Source organism: Ostrea edulis, chromosome 4 (assembly GCF_947568905.1).
Source record: "Ostrea edulis chromosome 4, xbOstEdul1.1, whole genome shotgun sequence".
Taxonomy (NCBI): domain Eukaryota; kingdom Metazoa; phylum Mollusca; class Bivalvia; order Ostreida; family Ostreidae; genus Ostrea; species Ostrea edulis.
The window spans coordinates 32,236,834-32,253,671 of NC_079167.1; the positions used below are offsets into that span (position 1 = coordinate 32,236,834).

Sequence of the window (16,838 nt, forward strand, 5' to 3'; positions counted from 1 at the left end):
ATTGACAAACTAGTATTGCAAGTCCAGTAATGTGTATAGGTAATGTATTCAAAGTGTGTACTAATGTCAAGATCCGCCACCTCGTTCCTCGAAGTTGTTTTTAAATTTACGAATGTATTTGTGCAAGTCATAAAAGAAAAAAAATATAACTAGAGATTGTTTTTATGAAAGTATCCCCAGGTCCCCAAATTGGAAGTGCTCCAAATGAAACCTCCTCCCTTTAATGTACTGCATGGTATGGAGGAGAAAGCATGAGCAGGAACATAGACAATATGAACACCAATAAGCCACATTTGAAAAGTGTTCACAAACTATTTTACACCCACCACCCCTCAGATCCACTATAACTTTAAGGACAACAATGGGATCCCCCTGTCCCTTCAAAATGCACATCTGCAAATGGCATTGAAGCATCATACAAAAGTTCAAGTCTATCGGATAAGCCATATACATGTAGGAGAAACGTTCACTAGCTATTTAACATCCTCCACCCCTCTTAGATCCACTATAACTTTTAGGAAAAAAATTGGATCCCCCTGTCCCAACAATATGCACATCTACAAATGGCAATAAAGCATTGCAAAGTTTCAAGTCTATCCGATAAGCCATATACATGTAGGAGGAAAAGCATTCACAAGATTTTGTGGCAGATGGATAGAAAGTACAAAAACAATGTCTCCCCCTGAAAGAGGGGAGACATAATTATGTACTACTATGCCGGGTACCCCCCTTAGCCACCCATTTATTTATTTTTTTTGTATGTGCACTGGTCAGAATTATTTTAATGAATTTGTGTTTTAAAATCAGAACTGCTAATTCATGTCAAAACGTATTAGGGTACAGCTCCTCCTCCAATGAATTTTTGTGTTTTAGTTGAGCGTCTCGATCCTGTTAATTTTAAATTTGTCGATTTTTGAGCAAAAAGCTAAACTCACAAAAAATTGAAGTTGCATTCAGTTACTACCCCCCTAAACCAAAAACGACAGGGAGCTACATGTACATGTTTTTTCTATTCTATTCTGTCCATTGGCTAATCTATACCCCATCAATTATTTTCTGTTATTTCCCCCATTATGCTTCAACTTCCAGCTAAGTATTGAGTTGAAACTTACAGCACAGCAGTTAGTTAGCCTTTTTATGGCCATTGTGTAAAATTTGTTATCTGATTTTTTTCCCTTCTCTTTTACACTGAGATACTGATTTTAAACTTGCTGTGTAACCCCTCAGTGATACATGTATTATATATATTTACCTGTTTTTACAAGAGTTATATCCCTTTTATAATATTTTCTCTACATAATTGTTGGGACCAGTCGAGGATATATGTATTGTTTTAGCAATTTTCTTGGAATGCTTGTTACTATATTGTACATACAGTAACCCCCATTTTTGTACATCTTTTGCAGCAAGTACATCTAGTATAAAATTTAAAAAGCCAGTATTCATTTCTGTCTCTTTATAAAAATAACATGAGAAATACAGTAAACAATATTTTGGTTTTAATATCACAAAATAAGATTGGACGGATTCCCCATTATAAAATAAATCTCCTTCTTCAGATCATTTTGTCAAGAATTACAATTAAGTATACACAAACAGTCTGTGTAAAAATAATGTCTCCCTCGTTACGGTCATCAGAGTAACACAAATACACAAGAAGTGTCTTCTTTCACATTAATAAATTCCTTGTCAATGTCCACACTGTCCAGCTCGGTGTGGTGGCTCCTCGTCTCTGGGCATGCTGACCTCTAGGTCTAGATCTCCTCATCGACCTCCTGCTCCAGTTCCTTTGCCTCCTCCTCCTTCTTTTTGAGGTCCTGTTGGAGTTGACTGGCCAGAGATGCTTTAATCACATTCCTCAATGCCTCCTCCTGATACAAATCAAGAAACAACATTCTGATGAGTCTGATTTTAATATGGCAGACAGTCATTCATCAAAAAATTCATACCTTAAATATGAAGAGATTTTCTAAAACTGAGATTTTCCATGTGTGTGAAAGAGTAGTTTATTTTATAAGTTTTTAATCAATATCATCTCCAGACAAACTTGATTTTAATATTAAGTTAATTATATTGACTCCTGTGGTATGATTTTTAAATCATGACTTAAACAGACCTGATTTGCTGGAGGATCTGCCATACTTCTGAGCTGATAAACAGTCAGCTCTCCTTTACTGTCCCCAACAAGAATACACTGAAATATACGGATGTAAAACTTGCGTTACATAAAATGTAATGTACAAGAGCTGGTAGGTGCATTGTTTGTAGATGAAATCAAGACATAAATATCATGGTTAAAAAAACAATTAAAATGAACAAATAACTCCTGTATCTAATACTAATTCTTGGTATAAAGCATCCACAAGTAAAGAGATTCAAGTCTCTATAATGAAGGTCAACATTTCCCCAAGGGAGATAATTTAAAAAATTGTGAAAATAATTTGGGGTGACAAAAAGAGATCCTGTGAACCACTGTTCAAGGACATCTAAAATAACATACACCTAAAATAACTTGCACCTAAAATAACTTACATCTGAGTTCTTGGAGAAGGAGACAGCAGTCTTTTTGGCACCTGATGTGGGATTATTCGTGATGATTGGATCTAACCTGAAAAGGATATGTCACTCATTGCATAAAAAGAATTGAATTGTGAGAATATTGAATTATATAATAATACAAACACTGACTTTAGTGTGTTAATCACATGAAAATATTGAATTATATAATCGTACTCATTTTAGTGTGTTATTTTCATGAGAATATTGAATTATATATTCGAACAGACACATATTTTAGTGTGTTACTCACATGGTAATATTGAATTTTATATTCGTACACACACTGACTATAGTGTGTTACTCTTGTGATAATACTGAATTATATATTCATACAGACACTGACTAAAGTGTGTTACTCTTATGATAATATAGAATTATACATTTGTATAGACACTGACTATTGTGTGTTACTCACGTGCTGACACTAAGGTCCCACACTTCTACAGCGCCCTCATTCACACAGGCAAACACCGTGGAGGATTTAGGAGACCAGACAACATCATACACTGATTTCTGTAGAAAAGATAATAATGGTGTTGAAATTTCGTAAAAACAAGATGTGGTTGTAAAACACTATGCTCCTGATTGTAGTAAGTCCTGCTGTGGCAAATTTGACCTCTGACCTTAAATTCATCTGACATAAAACTTTATCTTTCTATATATCAAACAACTTTATTATGATATCTTGCAAAGATGAAAGTTAAAAGTTGTGAACAAACAGACCAATAAAAAATAAAATACCCTCTGAAAAGGGGGGGGGGGATGACAAAATTACTCGTTAGAAGAGTTAAAAGAATTCTTATTTGCATATACAAGTATACAGTAAATTTCTTATTATATGCAAGTACTAAATATTGCAAAATGACTCATAGCCTTCAAATCATGACACCATGACTTTGCTAGATGACTCTTAATCAAGAGTTTTAATATGTACCTCAACAATATAAAAATAAAAGTGAGTCATTTTATTTCAGGAATGATGCTTCTTGCAAAATTACATGACGATTACTTCCTCCTGTATATTTAGGAATCTCCAGAAATAGAGATTAAATTTTTACTATACAATAGGATTTTAGATTTCATTTTGCTAGAATATTGTATATACTTACTGACCATGTAATATTTAATCACATATAACTTCACAAGACACATCTATTACAAATTCATACATCTCATTTCTATGTCTATAGTCACGAACTTGTAGCTACAGAAAGAATTGAAATTTACAGAGATGGGTGATCTTTACAAGTGTAACGGGAAGGGAGAAAATGCAACGGACCAGACCGGGATTCGGACCTGGGCCCCCTGAATCTCCAGTCAGGTGCTCTACCAACTGGGCTATCTGGCCACCGGCGATCGAACCCGGCTGACCACTACACAAGTAAGAATGAACAGTAGCTGTTGGTAAAATTGTTTTGACAACTAAGAGAAATGGCCATGTCTGCTCTCTAGATACCGACCGTGGATGAGAAAAAGTTCAGGACAGGCTGGGTCCTCTCTTGGTGCCACAGTCGAATACTCCAGTCCGCACTACAGCTCAGGAAGATATCATTGACAAAGGGAGACCACTCTATCTTGTACACAGGACCCTGTTATCAAAACAGATGCAATGGGCATGCATGGATCAAGTATGGTGAACTATTTTCGTATAATTGTTACATGTACCTACACTGTACATCGTAATTCAAGTGTTCATATTTTCTATACATTTTCAGCTAGAATTATGATGAAAATTTAACACAGTGTGAAATGATATAAAAATAAATAAAAATCATCTGAATTCAACAATTCTTACTGTGTGGCCATTGTAAGTCTCTAAATACTGTTCATTATATGAACAAGAACATTTATGAATATGACCTTCTTCCGTCCCTGCAACATATCTGTCAAACAAAAACATTTTGTTCATGTTCTTTGGTTTCATTTCACAGATATACATGTATGAAGACATTATTCTAACAAAGTTTATCAGATAACAAGTGTCAAAGGTAAACTAATTTGTTTAAGAGTTATGGCATGCATACATATTTGCCTCCTTGGGGTGGAAGTCAAAGCACATCCCTCCAGCATGTCTAGAAATAAAGGCCTCGCCCTTCTTTTCTTTCTTCCCTCCAAACTTTGTAGGTGTTCTCTTTAGCTTCATAATGTCTATAAATTGGCAAAAATTAAAAAAAAATTATGTCACCCATGAAATCTTCTCATATCATCTCAATATCTGATTGTGAAAGGAATGGGGTTTTTTTCCATATTCCATATGATACGAGATTATAGGAGTTATGAGATTGATCACTGTTCATTATCTTCACCTTTCAATTAAACTTCTGAGCTATACATATAATTTCTGGGAATATAAAATCACTTCAACATATGTGTCATATTCTCTAGATAAATATTGAATTAAAAAAACAACCACTGCTTAGGATTACAAATTATTTTTCAATTTACATGAAAAATACATGCTTATCAGAATTTTACCATAGCACTCAAATCCCTTTCTGATCGACCATTGTGTGACGCGGCCATCAGTGGAGATAGAAACCACCACCTCCGAGGTTTCCTCCCCAGATCCACGCTCCTTTTCAATCCACTTAATGTGCCACACAGGGGCGGTGTGCTTTCCCGGGGTGTGGCTGGCAATTGACAAGCATTACATTGATACTCATAACATAAATCATTTCAATTTAAATGAGACGTTGGAATGAATTACATGATATATGAAAAATTCATAATTGCTTATGAAATCATAATTAAAAAAATGACATGGACACAATTTGAGCTGAAAATTTTCAAAGTTTATTTTTCCATTTTTATTGTTTACAATGCTTAACTAAAGTATTTCTAATGGTCAACCAAAATTTGAATATCAGTTGTTGAGTTGTAAGTGAGATACAGCACTCGGAAATTCTTTGTTATGTAAACAAGGCTTGTGCCATGTTTTTGTTTACATTAGACTATTTAATAGAAAATAGCATGCTTAAAACAAAATGAGATGTGCCAAACACTAGAAAATATTTAATTGTGTTCAGAATTCACTTAAAAATTGAAAAAGTCTGCTTTAAATGAAACTTTTACTAGTTTATTTAACCTATGTAAACAAAAACATGGCACAAGCCATGTTTACATAACAAGGACTTGTGACCTCTCTATCTCCCATGTACCTTGACTACTGACATTCAAATGTTTGCTAATCATTAGTAATACCTTAGTTAAGCATTCTAAACATAAAAAAATCAAAAACTAAAATTTGAAAATTTTCAACTCAAATTGTGTCTATGTCCCTTTAAATTAGAAACATGATAATATTTTAATAATGCTAATGTATGCATGCAATCCAATGTGAATCATACTGATATCAATCATATTATGGATAAAATCACTTATGATAATTTTTTTAACATTGATGAATCTTACAAGTTGTCTATAATGGGTTCATCCTTCATGCTGGCTACATTATAAATAGCTACCCCTCCATCGTACATCCCCACCTGTCAACAAGGAACAGAATCCAAGTTATATGATTGTAATACCATAGCAGTAGGTCATTGCAGGGAATGAGCAACGAAACTTACGGCCAGGAGGTTGGGGTAGGCTTTAGAGAAATCTATGGCTGTGACACCCTCTTTACAAGCATACACTCTCTCAGGGTACTACAATGTAACAAAGAAACAGTGAATGTGAGAGTCCTGTGGAATGAACAATCTTGAATATTTTCAATTCTGACTTTTTTTCTAAGAATTTGGTGTCAGAAGATCAACTTTACAACTGGTAAGCCATAAAGTTTCAAGAGAGGAGCATAAAGTTTTGGCTGAAGGCTGAATTAGATGTTATACATTGTTTTACATGTAGGGATACATACATCGGGATTCTTAAGGCACCAACAACATATCAAGCCTGACTTCTGATCTGAAAATTCAAATTCTCCATAGCCGACAGCAACCAGATCCTGTAAACGAAAGTGAAATTCAACAACAATAATGTGAAAAATCTACTTTCACTTTGTAATTAATACATTTCAATTCCATATGAAAATGAATTGCATACTAAACACTGTGAAGATAGGTTTTGTACTTACTGGGTTGAGCTTGTTCCAGGACATACAACTGATGTTGCGTCCACTGGTCAATTTACAGGAGTAGGACCAGAGGCGGTCAAAGTTTGGACCCATATCACTGACCATGCTGACCTGTTTATCTCCCAGCTCTGTAATCTCTCTGTCTACGTCTGAAAGAAGCTTATCTTCAATAACATTATAAAAAGTTAGTCATTAACACTCTTAGATGATACATTTCATTGAGACCCTCAGTTGTTCTGTAGATGACCTTTAACCCTCTTATTTTGTAAATGACCTTTGACTTTCTGTTGTTCAGCTGAGATTACCTTTGAACCTGTTGTACAACCTACCTGGTATTATGGTGAAATTTCTGTATAATGCTTGCTTAGGTTGGTAAGTATTTAAGTTGACAACCCGCTCCATGATAAATAAATCTCTCTGGAAATTCTCTGACTGCAAAGCAAGACACTCTGGTTGTCATGTGATTGATATAAACACATCATGGAAATTTATAACTTATAGAAGAAAATATCATTATAAATAGATATAAGACGTAAAACATGAATATCTGTATACCTTAAAGATTCTGTCTTCCTCTACAGCTGACAGTTCACTGGGAATGGAGGACACTCCTGTCTCCCTGCTGGCAAACACACTCTCTGATCCTGCCATGGATGACGCCATCGTAGCTCGACTCTCTGAAGGAGGAAGATCAGTATAAGACATCACACTGTACTGAGAGATACATTGATACAGGCTTGATTAAGTTTACAGGTCTTTGTGACAATCTTGCTTAATTTGAAATCCAAATTCTTGTCCATTATTACCACTTCAACATATTAAAATCAAATTCTGCATTAAAAATCAAAAGCAGAATCATATTTCATATATAGGTTTTTATTGCAAAATTTAAACCATTTCATCAAAAAAAAATTCTTTATTAATGTGATTTACCGTAAATTAATGTGCTCATCAAAAGTGTTGACAGTAGTGAACAACATGAAAAATTCTTTCTTTATTATCTATACAGCTAAATGACACTGGTACGGTGAAGTAGAGAGTGAAAACAAACATGCATTGACAGAAAACACAATCAAAGGGAGAAAACTGTGGATAGTTATTGTGACAGTTACCAGACACATAGTTACGTAGAATACAACTCTTGAGTGTGTGAATGATTAGGTTTTTACTCTTTTCAGCTTTTGCCATTAATTTCAATTGGAAATTTTTATATCAAGGTGAAGCAGAACTTGAAATATGGTTGCTGTTTCACTTTTGAAATAAGATATTTGCTATAAAAGGCATTAAGAATCCCCCTCCCCTTCAGACTGATACATTGTGTTGAGGTGTGTGGGTGATTGACAACATCCAATAACCGCCAAAGTACACAGGACCTGCCGACCTTACCTGTTGCTGGCCGCTCAGACACACTAGGCTTCACTGAATCTTAGTGACAAACATGTCATAATTATAAGTTTTTTTTAAATAACACAATAAAATTGAAAAAGGTAAAACAGATAAGCAGTCTTAATCTAATGGTTTAACATAAGAGAATGCATCAACCCTGATTATCCATAATCAATGATTATATATTTCAAAATGAAGTTGTCGTTTGTTTTTCCATTTGTCATTCAGTATTGAAGTCATACCAGGTATATTGAAAATGACAAGGTTAACATACGTGAAAATAATGTTTTTTAGTGAATGCATTACGTAAAGGTATAGGACCAACATGTCATCATAGTACTGTCTCTCCTTTTAAAATATCATTGAACACTTGCATTTAAATTAGTCAAAATTTATTTGATAATTTAAGTTTTGAAATTATCTTGAATTTTGTACACCTTGAGTACTACATGTACCAAACAGTTGCAGTTGTATCATGATGGTTTAAAGTTTACAGTTTTGTCTGGTTTTCCAAAAAATGCTTTTTAAAAAAACAAAATAAAATGGTCCTCAAATATTTCACCTTTCTCTGTTGGACAAACTCTGATATTGGCATTTAAACTTGATCTCACATTTTGGGATAGAGACAACCCAGTTATGATTGTAGTATACTATGTGAATTCAGGTATATGAGTTCAAAAATGTTTCAGGGTTGATTAGGAAAAAGTATTGAATGTTGAAATATCAGTTTTTGGATTTCAAGTTTGATGCATTTTAGTCAACTTTTTTTCAGAAGGAAGGTAAGAGAAAAGTATGTAGTGGACATGACTCAGACTACTATAGAATATCACATCAAAACAAAGTGGATAAAACTGCCGTATCTCCATTAACACATAAAAGGGACTAAAAATAGTACCACTAGTTCATCAAAGTAAACTAAATCTGCCTTAATAAAAAGTCAATCTAAAACAAAGACAGCTGCTGTACAAAGATATGAAGTTTCGGACGCATGGAGCAGACGGCAACATGACAGATAGAGATTTCCTTATCAGCCATTAATAAATATCATAAAGAAGCTTTTCCACAACAAGTGATATATAACTCAACCAGAATATCCTACTACACATGTTCATGAACTGGGTTACAATACAGTTCTGAATCCATCATCAAAATACACAATCTAAACACACAGTACAGTATATCTATACATCCCAATACAATCCCAAAGTATAGAACACAGGACACTTAGCCAACCCCAGCTGGCACTTAGCCAACATTGCTGAATATAATCAACACTGAAATATTATCCACAGTTACAGATATTTAATGAAAACTACACTACTATAAATATGTAAATTACACAACTATAAATACGTAAACTACACTACTATGAATACGTAAACTACACTACTATGAATACGTAAACTACACTACTATAAATACGTAAACTACACTACTATAAATACGTAAACTACAATACTATAAATCCATAAACTACAATACTATAAATCCGAAAACTATACTACAAATCCATAAACTACAATACATGTACTATAAATCCGTAAGCTACAATACTATAAATCCGTAAACTATACTACAAATCCATAAACTACAATACTATAAATCCGTAAGCTACAATACTAATCTACTTCTCTTTTTTTGAAAAAAATCTACTTTCCTACAATTCTACGCCATGCTACTAACTAATCCAAAATACTACAACTCTACATTAACCACTCTTAAAACAAGACTAAATTAGATATTAAAACAAAATCTCCATAACACAATCCTACTCGTAACCTGACTAACATCTTATAACTATATGATACTTGTCTTACTACTAGAACTACTACTAAGTCTACAGTCTACGGTCCGTCTACATTTTCTCTCACCTATCCTAACGGAGTGAGCACTACCTTCACGGACCAGTCCGGTTTGTTCCCCACTCTGTGGTTTTGAGTCGCCTTTACCCTCCTCAGTTTCCTTAGGACTGCTGGGGCGGCTAATCGTTCCCTCTTCATCATCCTCTTTCTCTTTGGCTGAGGGTTAGACAAGAAATTATACATATGAAATATGACTATCTACTTACACCACAAGCACAGATCGAGAGATTGGTCATTGACTATTTTTTTATGGAGTTTCATTTGTAAAATACTAGAAGTACAGTTATTGGTTGGATACCCCCTCTCTCTCTCATCCCCGAGTCTGCACATGTATAATAGTGATACAGGCATTTCTTTCCTTTTCCATTTGCTTTAACAAACTTTTTTATGACCTATAATTCATAAAATCTCCTCAACAGAAAACATGTTCAGGACTCCTCAACAGAAAACATGTTCAGGACAAGTGCTGGTAATACTGAGGAGCCTACATGTGTACTAGTAGCTTACATGTATATATTGTACAAATAAACAAACATGTGGAGGCCATGATTTGAACAAGTTTGAATCTACACTACCTAAGGATACTTGCATATAAATATGACTAATAAAGCCCTGTCATTCTTGAGAAGAAAATTTTAAAAAGATTTTTTACTATATATTCCCATGGAAAACTTTGATCCACTATTGTGGCCCCACACTAACTCCAGAGGCCATGATTTGAACATTTGAATCTATACTTATCAAGGAGGCTTTCACATAAGTATTGTGTTCTCTGGCTGTGTGGTTCTTGAGAAGATTTTTAAAATATGCCACAACATTTTCACCACTTCTTAATTATATCCACTCCAAAAAGGGTGTACAGTACCCGCAACGTTATTCTTGACATGATAAACGATAGAACACGATACACGCACGATAGGATAGGATACACGCATGATAGGATAGGATACACACACGATAAACCTGATAAACGCAAAACACGATAAACGATCTTCACGATAAACGGAAAACCTGATAGAAATGTTGTAAATTTAGTGGCAATTTAGACAGAACGAAATTTTGATACCTACTACATAATTACATTATGTTGATAATAATACTGAAGGATTTCAATATTCATCATACACCTAAAACGTATAATTTCTTTAATCCACGGTCGTACTTTTTAAAAAAAATATTTTTAATTCAATTTTTTATGCCATCACAGCTAAAATCAGAAAACTAAACTATATACGGTTTTTAATTCATTATTTGATATCTATATGAATTGTCTCAGCCAATGATTCTAAAATTATAGTGTCACTTAATGTTTCATATATAAATTACACAGGGAATTAATTAAATGTAATATAATGTAGTAATGTCATGCTTCAATAGCTTTCTTATTCTAATGTCTATTATTTTGAATGTGAAATAAAACCAAGTAATAGTTTTTGTGTAGCGAGGAGAGGGTTCTTTTGGATCAAGCTCTAAGTTCACCGGTCATTCAACAATTACAATTATTTTCATCATGACCGCTTTGAAAAAATCCACTGCACTACACCAAATCTTCATACGTTCGATATTTCTACACTATGAATGATAATTGATAGTCATAAGTAATTGGAACATACTGTATGTATTTGAGTAGATATCTTAATAATAAAACATAAATAAACTATGAAAAAATAAACAAAACCCGGCCTTTTTAAATTCACAATTTTGAAACGCTTAAAGATTTTTGTGTTTAGTATGTAAATAAAAATTCAAATAATCATCAAAACCGGAATCAATTTTCAGTATCTACCCGTACGACTATTGGTACATGTACAAGTGTACTTGTACATGTACAAGTAAAAAAAAACCCAACTATGACAGCTGATTCGTGCCCAGTTGAGCAGACTTATGGGAGATGCAACACCATTGCACCCTTTAAAAACTTAATCTTCTAAATGTGTGAAATACAATGTCCCTGAGAATGTTTGCAGTCAAAACAGTCAAAACACGGGTGATGTACGGATGCGCACAAGTTCAGTAGTTGGTATATAAATAGAATACAGGTGGAAAAAAATGGAAGAAAAAGAGCCTTTATTAAAATATATGTAATAAACAATGTAATTTACCAATTTTTCCTTTCAAATCGGAACTTCCTATTTCTCTGTTAGTGTTAATTAAAAATAACTGTTTCTAGAAAAACAAACGTTTATGAACTTCAGATGAAGGAGCTTTCAGATTTACTGTCCCTGGTTTGCTCGGCAAACCACTGCCTACTTTTCATACTACTTAGAATGAAATTGTGATAAATTTTTACCATCTCTGGACAGGCATATAGCTTTTCTTCTGCCTTAAAATCAACAGCTTAATGTTCAAAAACACGATACGATAGGATACACGCATGATACGATAGGATAAACGCACGGTACGATAGGATACATGCACGATAGAACACGATAGGAATGTCAAGAATAACGTTGAGGGTACATGTAATCCTTAATTTGAACAATTTTAAATCCCTTTTACCCAATGATGCTTTAAGGCAAGTTTAGTTGAAATTGGCCCTGTGGTTATGGAGTAGAAATAAAAAATGTGTAAAGTTTACAGATGAATGGATAGATGGATGTGTGCAGGACAAACATTATCAGAAAAGCTTACATCTCGGGTGAGCTAAAATGTGTGCCTGTAAATCTCACAGATATTTCTAGCACAGGAATTATAATGTGGTGTTCAGTGTTGTTATCTCAGTGTTTCTTTTCTTTTTCTGACAATGATTTTTTCCCCTTTATCTAACATCAATATTTCTTATTTGATAGGATTTTTTCTAATCTGAGAGTGCTTTTTTTTTTTTTGGTCTGACAGTGTTTTTTTTTTTTATCTGACAGTGTTTTTTTTTTTTTATCTGACAATGTTTTTAAACCTCTGATTTCTTGGTCTCTCTGTTCAAATGTGTCGTACATGTCCCATGTGGTAGCCATGATGCCAGTGTCCTGCAATCAATTTAAAAAGAATTGAGTAAAAGAGCAATTAACGTTTAATTATTAACTTATTTATTTCTCATTTTTCTTGTATCATTACTTGTTTGTAATTCTTACAAATCTCTGTGTTTGTAAAGTAAAAATCACAGCTTCTTATAAAAGCCTTGCAGAGACAGTAATATTTTTGTGGGGTAGGCATAGACTTACAACACAGCTGATCTTTGATGTCTGAACAGTTTTGTATTTTGCTGGTTCATTAAACGTGTTCATTCCCCTCTCCATATATCTATCATTCCCCACACGGTTCTTCTGTAACTACAATACAAAAACAAATATTTAATACAACAAAATGTTTAATGACATACTATAGCAGAAAGTAATCCTACTAAGAAAAATTTATCTCTTCTAAAATTTTAAGTTCTGACTTCTTACCATACAATTGGATGGAGGTCTTTAGAAAATTCTTTTAAAATACTGATGTTCTCTGTGTCCACTGTGAGTGTCTTACCTCCTGATACTCCTCATTCCTCTTTTTAATGCTGGCTGCCTCCTCTGCCTCGTTAGACACAGATGTACCCGGCATGTCCAGCAGCCAGATTGTCTCTGTCTCAGTTAGTGTCAGGTTGACCACCTTCTCCAGGTCTGCATCAGTCAAGGTCTCCTTCACTTCCTCTCGCTTGTGTCGAATTTCTGGCAAAGTCAAGTAGAAAAAAATGTACCACAGATACTAAGTCCAAACAAAACGTAAATCTTTTGCAGATGTATAAAATTAAATCCTAAAGTTTAATCTCAGGAAATATCAAAATTGTACATGTTTTAAAAGACTTCTGTATTTATTACAAGATAATGTGGGTTCTAAGATTACCTGCCCATGCTGAGGACATGTCTTGTGAGGGTTCAGTGATGTCCTCTCCAATCATGGAATCAGAAGCAGTACCTTGAGAGGCACTGAACACAGACCTGAAAACATACATACAGTCAGAATTGGATACAGTCGCAGTCTGATTAAAATCAAACCTCTCACTTCACTCGATATACGGATAGTCACTGCGTGGGAGTATCCGTATATTGAGCGAAGTGAGAGGTTTGATTTTAATCAGACTGATACAGTTGAGTCAATGTATTGTTAAATGCTTGTCTGAGATGTAAAAATAAAATTACCTAGTGAAAGGTCCACCTCCAAAAGTACTGGCTGTGACATTTCCTGTGTTGTATATGGAGGCTTGAGACATCAGATCTGTGGGCTAAAAAAAAGTGACTAATTTCTTTAAAAATTCAACAACAAAAAACCCCAAATAATTTAAACCACTTATAAAAAAAAGACTTGTGTACACCAGGAATTTTGTAACAAAAACTTATGTACACCAGGAATACGGTATAAACAAAAACTTGTGTACACCAGGAACTTCGTAACAAAAGCAGATGTACACCAGGAACTTTGTAACAAAAACTTGTGTACACCAGGAATTTGTAACAAAAGCTTATATACACCAGGAATTTTGGAAAACTAAATTAGCAGTTTTGAATCAAAAGACATAGCCTGAGTATACTCACTGTCCCAGCAGAGCTGTCTGCCAGAATGTTGCCCTGGTTCTTCTTTACTGCTGAGGGGTCTGAGTGCAGCAGGGGCAGAGGAGTCACATCATTACCAGCTTCATCCAATACCTACAATGGTCAATACACAAACAGGATTAAAGATTAATACATGAAGTCATTCTTTTACTTTCTTTATTGTGGTATTCTTGTGTCATACACCATACACTTTGGACATGACTGGCCTTCAACATTTCATGCAATAGCTTAATTGAACTGTAAGGCATTTTAGTTTGAATACACTTATCTATCTATCTTCAACATAGCCCTTGCTCTTGTACTGAAAGGGTGAATACTATAATGAACAACGCCAGGATTGAAATCATACACCCCCCCCCCCCCCCCCCCCCCCCCCCGAAGCTTAAGACAAAGTCCCTATCAAATAAGTGATTTTTGTCACCAGCGATCGAACCTGGCTCCCACATTCCTTTCCCTTAAAGGATTTCACAGCTTGAAAACATCAACTGGACAGCTGAAACGTTTAATCCATAGACATGACCCAACGAACATGAAAATGTAGTTTGTCCAGCTTCAATTTTCTTTTACATTACAAAAGGATTTTCAAACTATATAAACGATCTTGATGTGTTTGCATGGCTTTTGAAATGCACCATGAAAAAATATGCTCTGTGCAGAATATTGCACTGATACTTTTAAATACGGCATTTACTATGTAGATGGAATCCAAATCAAAACAGAATGTTTCAGGCATTTTTAAAATGTTCTATTGTATAGATGGACAACAGAGACATTGCAACAAAAGATTCAGACATTTTTCAACATCTGTCTGAGGCAAGAGAAGATAAAGAGTGAAGATCTTTGGGGGCGAGTGGAACAGGAATAAATGGCAAAGCAGATACTGCAAAGGAAGTGGGGCTGAAATTGGACACCCCCTAAAGAAGCCAGTGTCTAATACCACACACCAAGTCTTGGCCTGGAACTCGCAGGGAAAGAGAAAGAGAGGTAGGTCTGACAAAACTTGGAAGCAAGACACTGACGCAGATCGAAATAAAGCAACACTGGAATAGGTAGAACAGGCCAATGGGCATGAGTTAGTAGGTATCAGCACAGAGGCTTACCAAAATTGCTTTGTATCTTCCATTATTTATCAACTACTCACATTACCCATGATAAATAGCCATTTGAGGGTAATTTTCCATCTTACACTACTAAGTCATCAATTGTGACATCATTTATTGCTTGAACTTAAAATTACACGGTGAATTTAAAAAAATGCATTGCTTTCTTCAACTTCATTTCATGAAGTTTTCATTGGGTATAGTCTTGGATTATAGTATACAAATGCAGTATAAAGCATTTTCTTGCTGTCTCTGATTAGCTTTTGATTGTAAGTTGCAGACTGTCTTATTTATCTCAAATATCAGTATCCTAAAATAATCCACCAAACTGGAAAAATCTGAGGTATTCACTCATGTGGGCTTTGGAAGTTTCATTTCGGAAACAAGATTCAATCACTGTCATAAAACTTGGCAAATCCTCTATCATCCTAGACTGTAAATCTTGTCCCCTTGGTGGAATTTCTCAATTCACACTCCTACTAATGAATGATTCTATTAGTCCATCATTACATCCGTTACCTGAACAGGTGGTTTGGCCACTGTCTTTTCACCATGAGTCACACTCCTCTTGCCAGCCGATGATAAGATGTTTGTCCTGGACCGGGAACTAGCATACATGGTCCCTGTTCCTCCATATTTACTTTTATTCACAGAAGCACCAGGATTTCCCTTCCTTGATGCGGTGCTAGCTGTAGCTTGGCTGACACTGAAAACAGGAAATTTCAAAACAAACTAATATATTGGTTTTTATTTCTCAAAGTATAAATTCATTTCATATAAATGGCATTGGAATGTGAATGATAAATAATAAACAATATGGAAATACAATGGCTATTTAATCATCTATAGTAAACTACTACATACCCTAACAAGTTTATAAACAACTGAGTAAATTCGAAATGCGAAGCTAAAACACATCACTGTATCGTTGTTTACAGATGAAAATATTGTAAGTAAATAAAATATAAAGTATCTCATTACCCTGGATTGAGATATTGGTTTTTACGAGTCTTGGAAGTTGACATGTTTCACAACTGAGTTTTCAAACTTTCGCACACTTGCTAAATATTCGCCATATTACAATGCTCGTCTGTTGCTAAGAGTTACAAACCTTGTTTTAAAACTAACATTTTGATTGGTAGAAAAATGAAACCCCCTAAGGTGGACAAGCATATTTTTTTAGTCAATGAATCATTTACCAGTATCTAAATTATTATATGTTCAAACATGATTCTGTACAATTGCTCAAACAATGAGTTAGATAAGATGACATTCTTTATATATTTCTGGGTATAAAATTTTATCGTGAAAGACCTGAAAATCAATCAACCAATAA

General features: G+C 34.5%; 1 protein-coding gene across 4 annotated transcripts; it reads right to left on the reverse strand.

Annotated features, from left to right (window-relative positions):
* Positions 1-1,441: 1,441 nt before the first annotated feature.
* LOC125669870 (dynein axonemal intermediate chain 4-like) lies at positions 1,442-16,809 on the reverse strand. 4 transcript variants are annotated; one of them, XM_048904704.2, is made up of 24 exons: positions 16,484-16,619; positions 16,022-16,208; positions 14,385-14,495; positions 13,992-14,074; positions 13,696-13,790; positions 13,339-13,520; positions 13,038-13,145; positions 12,773-12,842; positions 9,913-10,035; positions 8,018-8,056; positions 7,187-7,308; positions 6,961-7,063; positions 6,632-6,780; positions 6,416-6,502; positions 6,129-6,206; positions 5,971-6,044; positions 5,035-5,189; positions 4,584-4,707; positions 4,355-4,442; positions 4,020-4,148; positions 2,975-3,072; positions 2,533-2,608; positions 2,117-2,194; positions 1,442-1,871 (listed from the first exon to the last, which is right to left on the reverse strand). In XM_048904704.2, exons 1-24 carry the CDS (start codon positions 16,525-16,527, stop codon positions 1,755-1,757), a joined length of 2,520 nt encoding a protein of 839 aa, XP_048760661.1. In that variant the 5' UTR covers positions 16,528-16,619; the 3' UTR covers positions 1,442-1,754. The 4 variants fall into 4 exon arrangements, with proteins under 4 accessions (XP_048760661.1, XP_048760660.1, XP_048760663.1 ...); XM_048904703.2 differs by having other exon boundaries at positions 9,889-10,035; XM_048904706.2 differs by lacking the exon at positions 8,018-8,056 and having other exon boundaries at positions 16,484-16,809.
* Between the last annotated feature and the right edge of the window lie 29 nt (positions 16,810-16,838).

Bases quoted from the DNA above. Each gene is read 5' to 3' on its own strand.
- LOC125669870 (XM_048904703.2), bottom strand. From the start codon at position 16,527: ATGTCAACTTCCAAGACTCGTAAAAACCAATATCTCAATCCAGG. The intron at 13,521-13,695 runs GTAATCTTAGAA...TGACTTTGCCAG, and splicing joins CATGTCCTCAGCATGGGCAG to AAATTCGACACAAGCGAGAG. The intron at 8,057-9,888 runs GTGAGAGAAAAT...TTTGTCACTAAG, and splicing joins TGCTCACTCCGTTAGGATAG to ATTCAGTGAAGCCTAGTGTG.